We start from the raw sequence: 16,732 nt of genomic DNA, 5'->3' as shown, positions 1-16,732 counted from the left end.
GAAATAGGCCGAGCCGAGCTGTGAATATTCGACTCGTTTGGCGACCGAGCCGAGCCAGTTTCCGCTCGGTCCAGCTCGGTGGCCCGTTTGGCGGCCCAGATTTCTTTTTTTTTTTGAAATTTTGCAGCCCAGTGTATACACTAAGCAGCCTACGGAACAGCCCAAGCCCACTACGAAGCACCCCCGACTAACCCTAGCGAGCTCTGACCCACAAATTCCTCCGCCGCGCCGCCGCTCTCTCCATGACCTGATGAACTCGTCGTCCTCCTTGCCGTGCCCGATGTAGGACGGCGTTCTCTCGGCACCGCCGGCAGACGTGCCCGTTCGGCGCCGCGTCGGACGTCGCCGTTCGTCGCTCCCGAGGTTCATCGCCAAGCTCGCGGCAGTCCCTAGTGTGGCCGCCCCAAGCACAAGCAGGTATGACTTCCATGGCTCCCTCCGGCGGCGTGCATGCACTCACCGACGGCTAGCACGCACACTTCACGCATGAACTAGCACCAGCTGACTCACGCACGCATGCACTGCAGCACTGGCACACTGCATCGCCGCGCACCCATACAGCAGGGCACTTCCGTTCAAAAAAAAAATACAGCAGGGCACCCACGAGCCGCTCGGCCTGAACCGAGCCAGAGGCAAGACGAGCCGAGCCTCCAAAACCAGGCTCGTTCGACCAGCGAGCCGAGCTGAGCTTAGCTCGTTCATGGCGAGTCAAAGGCAGGCTCGGATCAAGCTCGGCTCGGCTCGGCTCGTGTCCAGCCCTAGTCACAACACTATTTTAAGCATTATTATTATTTTTTGTAAATTCAGATTACCTATTTTAAGCTTAGCAATGAAGCATTAGAAGACTATTTTTACACATTTGTAATCATTGTACATGCAAAGTCTTATACTTGTTTGTCTACTCGCAGCTTGTGGGCCGGTTTGGCAACGTGTGGCACCACAGCAGAGTGCGGAAGTACCTGACCTGGGAGGACTGGTCGCCGATTATAGCCAAGGGGAGGCCATGGTTTGGACTGCTGGAGCTGCTCAGGAAGCACCCGGAGCACTTCGTCATCAACACGAAATGGAAGGGCAGGGAGATCTCGGAGTTTGTCTCGCTGGTTTCCTTGCTCTCCTAGGCGGAACCACAGAGCAGCAAGGCTGATTCTAAGCTTTTCTTGCGTTTCGTTGCGCACCTGTAGTGCAGTATCCAGAAGGCCGAGTGGTGTCCTGATTTGTCTATAAGAGAGCATCAGTTTGATGGAGCCACTGTATCCTGAGTTTCTCTGACTTAGCTCTGTAGTGTTGAGAATGTTGTGTGGAAACTTTGACTTTTAAGTGGTATATTCAGTTCGTATCTTTTCAGTCTTGATGTTGCCTCTTTGAACTACAGAACTTAGCATGTCCTTATCGCCCGACACAGCCGCCTATCGCAGCGAGGCGGTTGCACAATGCTGCAATGGCTCCCAGCAGCAGCAGCAGCAGCCATGGAGTAAATTATGGTTTTTGAGAGCAACGAGCTTATATTGTCAAATCAACATGGTTACAGTCATGTTGGATGCAATCTTACATGAATGAAATAGAAAGCAGAAGTGCAGAAAGGATCCTAATAGTCTGGATCAGTTTGAATTTGTTAATAAGCAGGGGCAAGTCTTCCGTTTGAGAAGCAAGTTTTGCGGTAATATGAGCTGCCATACGGGCACCTCTTTTGTAGAAGAAAAGAATATAAAAGAGAACCAATCGGTCATCCATTTGCTGGAGAATAGGCATAATAATACATGATGGCATGGCTCATCTTCATACTCACTCACAGCAAAGCCGAAGCTTCTGCGGTCAAAGCAAGGAGGATCAGGAGGCTCCCAAAGAGGAGGGGGAGCAATGCAACTTCCAGGTTCATTGTGCTGATTTGGGAGGCAAATCATGGTTCGTCCTACGGCATATTTGGGAGGCAATCATGGAAAGCAACGAGGATCAGGAGGCTTCCAAGGAGGAGGAACCACAATTCGCGGCAAGATATTTTGTTTCGACTGATTCAGAATGACAATCTGAAGAGAAAATGCAGAACATTACAGTGGAGATAGGAAAGCCAGAATTTGCGCATCTTAAATCCTTGACTGCCGCTGGATGTAGTCTCCGAGACATATGTCAGCAACAGAAACTCCGCTCCGTAGCTAGCAAATTTTGTTCAGATGCAGCGTATGCAGAAATGATGAAAACAATTTGTTTATTCTGCTACCTCTACGCGAAAAGCGGAATGCATCCAAGAGACATGTTTGCAAATAAATCAAAGTGCAGTTCAGAACTTGAATGAATCTTCCATCAATAGATAGACACAAGCCTCTGACCTAATGAAGCAGTGAGTATATGAACAACCAACTCTGGGGGAACAAATCTGAGTGAATATCCGAAGAGAGGGAGACTCACCGTTTGCAGAATTTGGAGCAACCAGCACTAAGGGATGCTCATATGTACAAATTCTGTTGGCGAAAAGAGCCCGCTGAACAGAATTTGGAGCAACCAGCACTAAGGCATTTTTCTACAAACTAGAAATAAGGGAATGCGTAAAACTAAATGTACTCCCTGCCTGTACAAAATTAGGCTCTGAAATAGTTGAGGGGACCAAGAATAGTCTTTTCCCAAATAAACACGAGCAAGATATAAATCACTTAGCAACCATAAACATTGTCTGGCTAAATGTCAATATGACATTTCTCTCAAATAAAACCCCTCGACATCAACTCAACGTTTAAACACACGTAAGGCTACATCCTCCTAGGTATAAAGCATTAAATAAAACCCCTCCTAGATATAAAGCATTAAATGATACAATACGTATTGTAATGATTAGGCTACATCCTCTACATAGCGTCCTTGACGGCCTCCAAGATTTTGGGGTACTCGTAGAACAAAACAGATTCCTTGCCTTCCAAGCCATCACGGCTGTATCTGTTGCACCCAGCAAGATTGTTACATGGGCTGCCCCCAATCACCAAGTCGAAACCGCCAAATCTAGTAACCAGTGATGCAACTTTAGCATCAGTAAGAGATTTCACGTCATCAAACTCAATCAACGTGCCTGTTTGAGTCTGATCCCACCAACCCCTGAAAATCCTCTTACTAGTTTTGTCTATCTCAACAGAAACCACTGTCCTCATGTGGATCCCCAACCTATGCAAAGCTACCTCTCCTCCTCCAATACCAGTGAATAAGGACAACACAGTAACTCCATTGCGAAACATGCCCCTCAGTACTGACAAGTGGTAAGCAACAGTATCAACTTGAAATGAGTTGCCGAGAGATTTTATCTATTTGTGATGGCGAGTCCCCTTGTATGGTCCTTCGGGAAACCTAGTAGATATTCAATCTCTTCAGGCTCCAATGCAGCACTTTGTTCTTTCCTATCCAGACAAGATTGTACACTTTGCACTGTTTGATGATATCTTTTTGAATATTTCGAGGCGGTGGATTCCCTGTTCTTGCAAGAGCACCAATGCTTCCTGTCAGCTGTTGACATGCCACACTTGTTCGCAAGCAGTTGAACTGTGTTCTCGTGTCCCAGGAAGGCCACCACTTCTTGTACCGAGGGAATGCCTCAAGTATCGTCTTTGGAGGCAGAGGAAGAATAGGTGCTCTGTTCTCAATAGGCAAATTGTGGATGTAGCCTCTTTTCCTTGCAGCTGCACACAAATGCTTCGAGTCCACAAACTCAGGCTGAATGCCATACAGAGAACTTGAAATGGTCGCCCATACACCTGTGAGAGCTTGGGCCACATTTTCGTAGTAGAAAAAAGGTCGCCCGATAGCTTTTTTAGGAATTTTTCTGTCCACTGGTAGTTGGCTATAATTGGGCAGGCTAAATCCAACCATTGGATTTGGGGGAGGCATATGTTCATAATGGCTGCCATCCAAGAAGATTTGATTGCCATGTGCTGTACCTCCATACCGTTTCCTCTTTTTCTTTCTATCTTCCATCAATCTTATTTTCTTTGTCCCTCTAAAGGAGTCAGAGCATCTATTCATAACCTGCGAAATGTACACATATTGCAGTGTCCTTACATCAAACTAAATCAAAGAGATCAAGCATTTTCCTATTCAAATGTACATCAAACCACAATGTACCTGATGATTAGATAAGTCAAAATCTCCTGCAACCAGTGACGCACTAATCGAATCAACCAATACAGAGAGATCAGCATCCATACCTAGGAAAATTTACACAGAAATATATACCATAAGGTGCCTTTTCCAATGGGAAAATGAACATCATGGCAACAATTTAAAAAAGACTCATACCACATCTTGTAATAGCCATATTTGCGTCATTTTCAGAAAAGCCCATATCTACTAATGGGTTGATCTTCTTGTCCTTCTCTGACATCTTTCGTATAAAATTCTTCATAAAAGGATAAGAAAAACTAAGATTAGAAAACGTTTTCTATATGTTACTGACTTCTTAATGCCAACTAAGTGAACGTTGATAAGGAAAATACAACTGCATAGAAACACATATGCGGCCATAGAAAAGAAGGGGACCCTAAAACTAATAAATGATCAAGAAATGTATAGCACAGACTACCCAAGAAACAAGAAAAAAGTGATCAGGATAAATCAATGAAATAATTTAGGAACTCAATTTCTTATTCTCCGCTGCTGCTTGAAAGTCATGTTAATAAAAGAGTTACTATTTGCATGACCCGAATGCACATCATTTTACGCTTGAAACTACTACCTACACTAGCAATATGAAGGTCTAGACTGGAATAAACTAAAGGTGCATAGTCTAACTTTGTTGTTTCACATAATGGCACTATGTGCAGGATGCATATAATAGTGGTGAAACACAGTTCTCTGGTCTCTTCATGCTGCTTTCATGATAGAAAGTCAAAGACAGATCGATGGATGACGAGGTAAATGTATGTATCTACAGGAGAACATGATGGTGTTCCCATCCATCCTATTTCAAGTTCATCGCTTACTAGCAATCAAGATATATCTTTTTTCCCAAGCAGGTGTAATAAACATCAAACACTCTACACTTTCCCTACTTGTTATTACATATATCTCGCCATGAATAGGATGGACCATACAATATTCTTTTTACAAATTTTATTTGCGTAACTAATACGAAATTCAGCTGTCATTTCATATAGTACATTCTGAGATTTCTAAATTAGTGACTTAATGTATCCATTTCTCTCTGAACATCTAGGTATTGACACCCTCATTTTTCGCAGCTAACAGGTATATGTTAATCTTCAGATTTGTCTTGGTGGGAACTTTGATGCAACTAGTGCAGTATATATGTGATGTTCTCCAGTATTATTTTAATTTGTGTAACTGAAAGTCAAAAGAAGAATACCTTGTTCTTCCTAACCCATATGCTAGTTTCCAACCTCCTTTGATTCTACGGAAAAGTGATGAGCTGGATCACAGCACAACTTTACGACAGAATTATTTAGGCCAACCTATATATATTCTTGCTTCTTTATTTAGTATTCAGCATTCAGGTTTAGCTTATACTTGTTCTGAACTCTTCCCTGCTCAGTCCGATTTTACACTGTATCTTGCACTACAAAATAAATCAAAGGGCATAGTTCTTGTGTAAAATTTGATTTCTTCAAGTTAAAGCTCATGTGGCATGTGTATATCGTCTCTTGTTTACACCACCTGCAGTATGATTTTCTCGTAGCATCATAACTCCTCAAGTCATATGTCTTGTGACTAATATTCAAATACATAGGAACTGAAGAAAAAAAGATTGGTTTATAACAGAAATAAATTTTCTAATTCATCAAGATTAGAAGCAAGCAACACAACAATATACTCAGTTTCTACTCCTTCTCAGCCTGTTTGATTACTTTGAAGAAGGCATTGGTCTAACGGTAGTCAACCTCACATCCTATATTAACTCTTACACAATAAAACTTTAACATTATGAGAATTTTATGTAAAAAAAAATCAGGTGCTCAAACTTAACAACGCAACTCTACTATCACGAAAAGCTAGGAGCAAAACAAACAAAGCTCGAACATTACATAAAGGGGTGCGCAAGGTATGCATGACAAAGAATTCACATATCATCATACATATGGTCAAAGAATTCTTAGCTACTGAACTAAAGACAATGAATCATCTACCTCATCACCACAATCACCAGAGCTGGGCTGTGTATCACTAGCATCGTCATCACCATTTGAGCTCTCAAAATCAAGATCATCACCATGTTCAACTCTAAGGGGGGCGCAGCCAGAAGTAGAGCAGTTACCCAATGCATCTTCATCACCTAGTGCCTGCATTTGTCATCACCAATCCTAACATATGATCCTTGCTATGATGTAGAAAGGGCATCATTGGATAAAGTTAGTAATAACATCCATGGACACGTACCTTGTATGTTAAAAGTAGTTCAAGTAATGCATTTTCGTCACTATACCCTGAAAACAAAACCAAAAGCCTCGATTAGACAGATGATGCAAACACAAAGAACAAAAATTAAATGAAATTGGTTACTTTCAGTATTACCAATCTCCTTGATGCTCATCACGACCATTTCCGTTTGAAAACCCATTGCCACATATCTCTCGATTAAAGTAGTAGATGGCGCTTCCCCGATAGCCCATCCATTAGAACCCTTTAGATAGTTGGACAAACAAACATAACACTATGATCTTAATAACAACAATGCATGGCTAGCTCTTGTACTTAAATATACAATCAATTACTACATGACGTACCAGCAAGGATGGGCAAGGAGCATCTAAGTTCCTCAACTCCGGAGCCCATGAGGGTTCAGCCTCACCATCACTTCTCCCCTTATCATGATCATCACAATCACACCTCTTAGTTAAGCAGACATGAATCAATATTGAAAGCAAACCATGAGCAAAGCAATTGTAGAGAAGAACAATAATTCTACCATGCACTATCACATGAATCACAAGATATCGCAATTGGAATCTCTAGCGTGAAACCAGTATAGCAATCCGATTTTAGAGTTTAGAACACATAAAAATCAAGAAGAAAAGACCATATTTTCTATTGGAAAAAATTCCCTCCGGCATTGTCGCATCAAGACAATAAGCGAAAGTGGTAAAAGTGTACACCAATAAAATTAGAAATAGTATAGCTTGAAGTTACAAGGATGCCTAATTAAATGAATTGTGCTAGCTTTCTAGGAACGATAGTTCTCTATCTAGTTGAAAACATTATGCGTAACATGGCTATTTTATGGGAGGGGTATGATAGGTTGGTAATTCCAAAAAGATGATCAGGTTAACCAAGTTTGCCTATTATGACCTAGAGTATGATTACTAACCAAACATGTACTAGTGCAGTACAACTTGATGATGCTTGCACCAATGGATAAACAAGGTAATCTGCAATCTAAATTAATATATAACTCAAATGCATGAGGCGAAGTGCCAGATAAGTAAGAAATCTGGACGATATAGATGGATTAGTATAACATAAACTAAAGCGCATAATTCCTTATTAAAGACTATTGATGTGTTACATTCCATGTTTGTTCAAAGGAGTTCCAGTGTGTCATCATGGGAAGCACATAGTCAACCATTTTAGATCTATTATGTACTAAAACCACTTGATAGGTTAAATGGAGAAAAGATAGCCACGCTAGAATTAAAATCAGACATGAAAGCAAAAAATCAGGCCATTAATATACTACCCTACTTCATCAACAAAGCATAACCATTAGATCATCGTAACTACAAGTAAGTCAACCATGGCCCATTCTATTTGACTCAGAAACACAATTGGACATACCAATAACAAACATTATATCTTTCCTCTTTTCTGTATTCCCATGCAGATATCACACTACGATCTTAATAAAACAAGTCATGGCTAGCTCTTGTATTTAAATACAAAATCAGTTTATTACTACCTGAGGTACCAGCATGGACGAGCCAGGAGCGTCTAAGTTCCTAAAGTCCGGAGACCATGAGGGTTCAGGCTCAACAATACTTTTCCCCTTATCACGGTCATCATTACCGTTCCTCCAACCCTGTGACATTAGTTAAGCACACATCAATAAATATTGAAGGCGAACGATGAGAAAAGAAATTCGTACTTCCACACTTAACAAGTAAAACATGGGTATCAAATACCCTACTACACATAACTTTGTTCTCCAATGATTTTTCTATTGTGTGCGAGCAAGAAAAGCCACACTCCCTAAAAAACTATTACACCATGTTTCACTATCTTACCATCCTCACATGGAAACATGATAACAAAGCAGTAACCCTTATTTTGGGCATACATGATGCAATCTTCATTTCATGTAGATTACAAGGTAGAAGATAGGGATCATGCCCAAAAAAGAGGGGAAGCAGAACCAAGTCGAGATGATATGGGTCGCCCCTTCTTCTTGCACCAAAGATCTTACCATTTCCAAAGGAACTGGGGCTACATTTCTTTTCAATTTCCATTCAAGAGTTGTTTTTCTTTCATATTTTATTCTTTCTTTTATTTTCTGTCTTCTTCCAAGAAAAACTGTTAGACCAAAACTCTTTTAGGAAATCAAAAAAATCAAGATAACAATCTACAACCCAAATGGAAACCAAACCTTTTGTGGTTCAAAAAGGTTCATATACACGTGTCATTACTGAGATGTGTATAAGATGATCACCATACATGAGAACTAATTATGTGAAGTCTTACTTTCTAATCAATTTCATGAGCCATTGACAAAATAAGACATACACTCACTGTTAGCAAGAGAAGAAAGATGTATACTACTTAACGTTTGATTGGTCTTGAGCGAGTCTATCTAGCAACTTGCTGAATCAGTACTTAACCCTTGGTAGAGATGTACTTTAAGGCACATAGCTACAAGCGGTTTATAAGCGTCCTATGGAACCTGGTCGTCCGGAGTTTATGGAGATGAAAAGTCCCTTCCCAACACGACAACAATCGAGTGTCGTTCCTTGGCCATACAGTCATGTTTGATTGATCTCGAGTTGTTCTAGCTAGTAACATTCTGTATTATTAAGTTTCTCTTGGTAGAGGCATAACTCATGCCACATAGCTACCTGCAGTACACGAGCATGTTGCAGAACTTGGTCGTCCGAAGCGCATAACAATGAAAAGTCCCATTTTGTTAGATGTGGTGATACTTGAGTAGTATCTTGGCCAGAAAATTGTGATAATAGGAATAATATGATGTTTAGCGTCGAATATGAACTATCTCTCTTCCCCACTATTTTGAGGGGTAGACCACCCATGAGTAGGCGATACTCGAGCGGTCACATGGAAATGGGACGTAGAACACATGATTTTCCTTAAGCTGAGAAAAGTGACGCGGAAACATAATAAGTATTTTTCCTCATGTTAAATTGAGCAAGTGAGAGCCCAGGTTTCAATATGGCACGCAGCCTTCCTCAACAGTCCTCCTCCTTGGGGGATCTTCTTCCGGAGATGATGGAGAGCGAGACGCCTCCATAGATCTCCCCGCCCGATAAGGCAGACGACGCCGAGGTGTTGTCCCAGAGGATCTCTCCCGATCAACAAGAAGTGCGAGGGACAGTGAAGACTGGGCCTGAAGGCGACACTTCGGCCGTCCAGGGTCCGGAGTGTGCGGCCCCTACAGGGACCAACAATAAAGGTCCTGGACTACCCGATCCCCAAGGGACGGCGCAATCTGCTCCGGATCCGGAGGCGCCTGATACATTGACAGACATATTGCGGCATGTGCCCGTCTCAGAGGAACGTCGTGCCTTAATGGGTACGGTGGTTGAGAGGGTTCTGTCCGTGAAAAGCGGATTGAACGAAGCCTTTACGAGCCTGCTAAGAGGCTTTGAGGTACGTAATGTAATATATTTTATTATGCTATAAATGCAAAATGCGCCTGTGTATAGATAGTAGCCCCTGAGACTCTGGTTGGCGTCCAAAGGGAGGCGATCAAAGGATCAAGAAATATATGCCCAAGAAATGATCTGACTAATTGAAACACAGGCTGTTACATGCGTGCCGACTGCCCAAGCTACAGAGATTGCACATCTGAAGCAGAAAGTTAATGTGGCGGATGATGACATCATGCTTATGAACAGGCGGTTCGATGAAGTAACTATTTGGGGCACTCAGTATATGCAAGTATTATGATATGAGCATGATGCTGAGAATTGTATACTGAGATATGCATAACTGCAGATAGTGCCACCGTAGTTGAGACCCTTCGAGCTGAGCTTATCCGGGCCAAAGAACAAGCCAGGATGAGCAATGCGGCTGCCGAAAAGGTAACTACTGTATTAAAGGCCGAACAGGCTGCTCGGTGCCAGTGCGAGGAGAGAATATCTACTATGGAGCTTGAGCTAAACGATGCCGCTAGCCGATGTGACCTTCTTGAGAGATATAACAAAACCAAAAGGCCTTACAAGAGGCGCGGGAAGCACAGTTCGAGTCTAGAGCGACTCGGGAGGAGATCCGACAAGCTTGGGAGATCGCGGCTGGTAAGCCCTTCTTATTGCAAGCTAAATTTGGTGATCCGAAGTATGCCCCGCTTAATCAGATGTGGAGTTCTCCAGACACATTATTGGACCTGGCGAAGAGTGTCTCCGATGCGACGCAGTTTTTCCAAGCATAAGAAGGACATGCGACGGAAAAGTTGTTCTGGTCGCAATTCAGCATGCCAAAGCGTCCATTGTTGCTGAACAAACAGATGGCCTTGTGGGCCGAGCTCCACAAGCTATCCGGATCTGCCATGAAGGACGTCGTAGTCCGGTTGTGGCCGACTAAACTGATTCTGAATAGTTATTTCGGTTTGGTGCGGCAACTTGTCTATGCGGTGCCGCGTATCGACACTGTGAAGCGGTCAACGTGCATAGAAGGTGCACGGATGGCCTTTGCCCGCGTCAAGACGTACTGGACAAAGATGAAGGCCACCGATATTGCAGCGAAAAGTCCACCTGAGGGCAAGGACCATCACACGCCAGATATAATGTTCGAAAGATATAATGTTCGAGTGAGGTGGTTCGAAATTGTAGAAACAATATTATGAGATTTTTAAGGCCATGTTTTTATAATTTTGCCTAAAAAGTTTTTGGTGCCTCCTGTGTCGCCGTTTTTTGTATAATCTGAAAGTTTGCCAGTCGTTGGCTTCTGCCCCCTCGCATATAACGCGGGGGTGTTCGGAAAAGCACTTGATCACTCTTGACCCAACGTCTTGGTCCATGAAGAAGGTGTCAATGCGGCGAACCAGGCAATCGGACTATAGGGCTTTAACACTTTCACTTAGCCATAGGAGTTTGACGGTGGGTCTACGATATAGCCCCTGGTATGTATGCGGTTATCCGAATACGGTGCATAGACATAAGTGACAAGAAGAACGGTCCTTCGTGTAATACGGAAGGAATCGCGAAGATTCTGGTGAGTCATCGAGTGGCTGACCAGCTTTTACCGCATCATGACAGTCAGTTTTTGACTTTCTCTACTGAGGTGCTCATTCGGACGAACCAGGACACAATCGCAGTAGTTCTCCCTTTACTACCCTAGCCGATAGAACGGAACGTAAGGTAGTAAGCACAGGAGCCGGGCAACCCAACTATTGACCAAAGACATGATTCGAAGCTGATGCATATAAGGCCAAACTCGCGATGTCAAACACTCCCTATAGGTGTTTGGACTTTTCTATATATACCAGGCCGAATATAGCCCCTGGTAATGGACCCTGGTATCAAGGCACGTGTGGCAATCTGACATGGGGAAAGAACGCAGGTGGTGAGAGAATAAAACTCCAAACACAATATGGACCAAGCTACTTCTATAGTATCCACTTTTTAGTACGGTGAGCCGTATACTTACAGATAATGCCGATAGCTTCCTTGGACATTTTACATGCCAGAAAAGTATAAAACAAAAAGAGATAAAAAGGTTTACACAGGGTCTTAATCTAAAAAGAAACCTTAATGCGGGGCCTTGCTACACGTCTGCGTCGTTTTCTCCTTTATGAAGTGTCCTTGAAGGGGGAGTGTGATGGCCATATGTAAAAAAGAAGAAAAGGAAAAAAACCGAGAAAAAGAATCCGGTGTTGCCATAAACAAAGTTGGTTCGTTTTAATGAACCTTGAAAGGTAACTTTAGAGTCTGAATAGGGTGGAGCCGAACTATGGACTATTTGCATGCAGTGTGCCCCAGCGTCGCCCAAGGAATTTCAAAGATATACTTGTGTACACGAGGCACGCATGCTATCACCTTATGCGGTAGTCGATGGGGGCATAACTTCTAATCGAGCTCAGGTTCATCTGAGCTGCCGCACTGAGGCGTACACCGGACACGTTTAGCTGTGTCCGCGGTCTTAACGACCGATGAACTGTTCGGCTTGAATAGGCCGTTTTGGACTTCGGCTGCTAGGGCCGCGGTGTGCTCCCCCGTACGGAGAGAGCGCTCCATATTTCCATTGATAGTAATGATGCCACGTGGTCTAGGCATTTTGAGCTTTAAATAAGCATAATGCGGGACTGCGTTAAAGCGGGCGAAGGTCGTTCTTCCGAGAAGTGCATGATAGCCGCTTCGGAACGGAGCTATGTCGAATATTAGTTCTTCGCTTCGAAAATTATCGGGAGAGCCGAATACGACCTCCAATGTTGAAGAGCCCGTGCAGTGGGCCTCTACGCCTGGTATAACTCCTTTAAAGGTTATGCTGCTTGGCTTGATTCTTGACGGGTCTACCCCCAACTTGCGGACAGTGTCATGATATATCAGGTTGAGGCTGCTGCCGCCGTCCATAAGGACTCGAGTGATATGGTATCCGTCGATTATTGAATCGAGCACTAGGGCAGCCGAACCCCCGTGACGGATACTAGTCGGATGATCCCTGTGATCAAAGGTGATCGGACAGGCCGACCATGGGTTGAATTTGGGGGCAACAGGTTCAATGGCATAGACATCTCGGAGTGCGCGCTTGCGCTCCCTCTTTGGGATATGAGTGACATAGATCATGTTCACTGTTTTGATCTCCGGTGGAAATTTCTTTTGTCCCCCGTGTTCGGCTGGCGATATTCATCCTCATCTTCGCTCTGAGGTCCCTCCCCTTATGTTCGGCGGTGAGTTTGCCGGCCTGCTTGAAGACCCAACAACTATGGTTGGTATGGTTCGCAGGTTTAGCAGGGGTGCCATGGATTTGGCAGGGCCTGTCTAATATTTTGTCCAGGCTGGATGGACCATCTTTGTTGCCTTTAAATGGTTTCTTCTGTTGACCGGGTCTGGGGCCACTGAATCCGGCATTTACCGCTGTATCATTTGGGCTTCCAACATTGTTTCGACATTTGTTTTTGTTACTTCGTGGCTTTCCATTGCCATCCCTGACTTCGGATGTGCCAGGCTCGCCGGTGCTGCTACGGGCTAACCAGCTGTCCTCACCCGTGCAAAACCGGGTCATGAGTGTAGTTAGGTTTGCCATTGTCCTTGGCTTTTCCTGGCCGAGGTGTCTAGCTAGCCGTTCATCCCGGACACTGTGTTTGAAGACTGCTAAGGCTTCGACGTCTGGGCAATCGACAATTTGGTTGTTCTTGGTGAGAAACTGATTCCAAAGCTTATGGGTTGATTCCCCAGGCTGTTGAATTATGTCACTTAGATCGTCAGCGTCCGGGGGCCGGACATAGGTCCTTTGAAAATTGGCCCGAAAAGCATCCTCGAGTTCTTCCCAACTTCTAATAGAGTATTCTAGGAGGCTTTTCGGCCAGTGCCAAGCTGGTCCTTTCAGCTTGAGGGGTAAGTATGGGATGGAGTGGAGATCATCTCCACGAGCCATGTGGATGTGAAGAATAAAGTCTTCTATCTAGACAACATGATACGTCGTTCCATCGTATGCTTCGATATTTATGGGTTTAAAACCTTTTGGGAATTCGTGATCCAGCACCTCATCGGTGAAGCACAGGGGGTGTATGGCACCCCTGTATTTGGTTACACCATGGCGTAAGTCCGACGGTTGTGATGTTTGGTATTGGTTCCGAACTGGTATATTACCGGCATATTTGGTTTGATAACCACGGTCCCGTGTGGGGGCATGGTCCCTGGATGCGTAAATGGATCTGGTCTTGCCAGCCTTTTTGTTTAGGTCCTCACGTATATCATTTTTCTGGCCCTGAGCCACGGCCTCCCTTCCTTTACGGGGAGGGGGTGCGGGCTTGTGCACGCCCTTGCTACCTGATATGTCTCCAACGTATCTATAATTTTTGATTGCTCCATGCTATATTATCTACTGTTTCAGGCAATATTGGGCTTTATTTTCCACTTATATATTATTTTTGGGACTAACCTATTAACCGGAGGCCCAGCCCAGATTTGTTGTTTTATGCCTATTTCAGTGTTTCGAGGAAAAGGAATATCAGACGGAGTCAAAACGGAACGAAATCAACTGGAGAAGTTATTTTTGGAAGGAAAGCCACCCGATGGACTTGGAGTGCACGTTACGGAAGAAGGGAGGTGCCCACGAGGGTGGGGGCGCGCCCACCCCCCTGGGGCGCGCCCCCTGCCTCGTGGCCCCCCTTCGGTCCACCGACGTACTTCTTTCACCCATATATACCTACGTACCCTAAAACTTCCACAACAGAAGATAGATCAGGAGTTCCGCCGCCGTAAGCCTCTGTAGCCACCAAAAACCTCTTGGGAGCCCATTCCGGCACCCTGCCGGAGGGGGATCCCATCACCGATGGCCATCTTCATCATCCCGGCACTATCCATGATGAGGAGGGAGTAGTTCACCATCGGGGCTGAGGGTATATACCAGTAGCTATGTGTTTGATCTCTCTCTCTCATGTTCTCTCTCGTGTTCCCTCTATGGCATGATCTTGATGTATCCCGAGCTTTGCTATTGTAGTTGGATCTTATGATGTTTCTCCCCCTCTACTCTCTTATGATGAATTGAGTTTCCCCTTTTAAGTTATTTTATCGGATTGAGTCTTTTATGAGAACACTTGATGTATGTCTTGCATGGGATAACCGTGGTGACAATGGGTTATTCTATTGATCCACTTGATGTATGTTTTGGTGATCAACTTGTGGGTTTCGTGACATTGGGAACCTATGCATAGGGGTTGGCACACGTTCTTGACTCTCCGGTAGTAGCTTTGGGGCACTCTTTGAAGTACTTTTATGTTGGTTGGATGAATCTGACATTGTGTGACGCATATCGTATAATCATGCCCACGGATACTTGAGGTGATAATGGATTATCTAGGTGACATTAGGGTTTTGGTTGATTTGTGTCTTAAGGTGTTATTCTAGTACAAACTCTTTTATAGATTTATCCGAAAGAATAACTTTGAGGTGGTTTCATACCCTACCGTAATCTCTACGTTTCTTCTCCGCTATTAGTGGCTTTGGAATGACTCTTTGTTGCATGTTGAGGGCTTGTTATATGATCTATCTATGTTATTATTGTTGAGAGAACTTGCACTAGTGAAAGTATGAACCCTAGGCCTTGTTTCCTATCATTGCAATACTGTTTACGCTCACTTTTATTGCTCGCTACCTTGCTGTTTTTATAATTTCAGATTACAAAAACCTATAGCTACTATCTATTTTGCACTTGTATCTTCATCTCTTCGCCGAACTAGTGCACCTATACAATTTACCATTGTATTGGGTGTGTTGGGGACACAAGAGACTCTTTGTTATTTGGTTGCAGGGTTGCTTGAGAGAGACCATCTTCATCCTACGCCTCTTACGGATTGATAAACCTTAGGTCATCCACTTGAGGGAAATTTGCTACTGTCCTACAAACCTGTGCACTTGCAGGCCCAACAACGTCTACAAGAAGAAGGTTGTGTAGTAGACATCACTAGCCACTCTGTCTCGTCCCCGAGGTGGTCGGTCCGGCTTGTTGGCGGTATTGTTCTTCGGCGGTATAGGCGGAATAGCCTCGTCATCGAATTCGTACAACAGTTTACGCTTAGGATAGCCCTTTGTTTGCCGATCGCAGCCATATTTTTCCTCAGCGTCTAGCACTTCATTCCATCTATCATTGAGCATATCCCGTGCGGCTATGAGCCGCTGCTTCTGCTTCTTCAGGATCCTTGCGGTGGTAATAAGCCTCTGATGGAGGCGTTCTTGTTCTAAGGGTTCTTCTGGGACGATGAATTCGTCATCGCCCAGGCTGACCTCCTCTTTAGAGACAGGTTGATAATTGGTATCTTCGGCATCGCTGTGGTCAAACAGCTGCCCTGGACTGTGTTCACCGTCCTCTCGCTCGTCCTGCTCCATCGCTGGAACTGCGGGGTCCTTGGCTTAGTACGGATTATCACCATCGTCAGTGACAATGTTGCTATCTTTTCCTTTGCCGGATCGAGATTGGTGCTTCTGACGCCGACGTTTGGGAGGTTCGTCGACATGCTTATCATTATCGTCGTCGGCCTCCTTCTCTTTAAGTGCGTTCACCATATATACATCGTATGAGGATGTAGTCGTCCACCGCCCTGTGAGCGGTTGTTTTTGTGCCTGCTCCTCTCCAACATCGTTGTCCATACCATCGATGTCCCCGGAGCAGTAATCGAGCGTGTCAGTTAAGTCTTCGACAGTGGCTATGAAGTGGGTGGTCGGTGGGACGCGAAATTCTTTGTCATCAGCTTCCAATTCAAGCCGGATATAGTTCAGCTGAGAGTCCCCTGACAAGGAGAGGGCTTTTAATGAGTTTGGCACATCGCCTAAAGGTGAGTGCCGGAAGATGTCCGCGCAGCTGAACTCAATGATCAGCGCGTGACCAAGTTCGATGGGCGCGGATGCACGCGGTTCAGGAC

The 16,732-nt window shown here is 44.3% G+C and overlaps 1 protein-coding gene and 1 pseudogene across 1 annotated transcript in view; one reads left to right on the top strand and one right to left on the bottom strand.

The window, feature by feature from the left end:
- LOC119278419 (FHA domain-containing protein FHA2-like) overlaps nt 1–1,329 on the top strand; it is a 7,810-nt gene extending 6,481 nt beyond the window's left edge. The window contains exon 4 of the mRNA XM_037559772.1: nt 909–1,329. Coding sequence (XP_037415669.1) covers nt 909–1,118 — 210 coding nt within the window. The 3' untranslated portion in view covers nt 1,119–1,329. The remainder of the gene's footprint in view (nt 1–908) is intronic.
- Nucleotides 1,330–2,837: 1,508 nt separating this feature from the next.
- Nucleotides 2,838–16,199, bottom strand: LOC119279982 (annotated as a pseudogene).
- Nucleotides 16,200–16,732: the final 533 nt, after the last annotated feature.

Source organism: Triticum dicoccoides, chromosome 3B (assembly GCF_002162155.2).
Source record: "Triticum dicoccoides isolate Atlit2015 ecotype Zavitan chromosome 3B, WEW_v2.0, whole genome shotgun sequence".
NCBI lineage: Eukaryota > Viridiplantae > Streptophyta > Magnoliopsida > Poales > Poaceae > Triticum > Triticum dicoccoides.
Note: the sequence above shows the minus strand (reverse complement) of the source record. Positions and strands in the feature narration are given on the sequence as shown.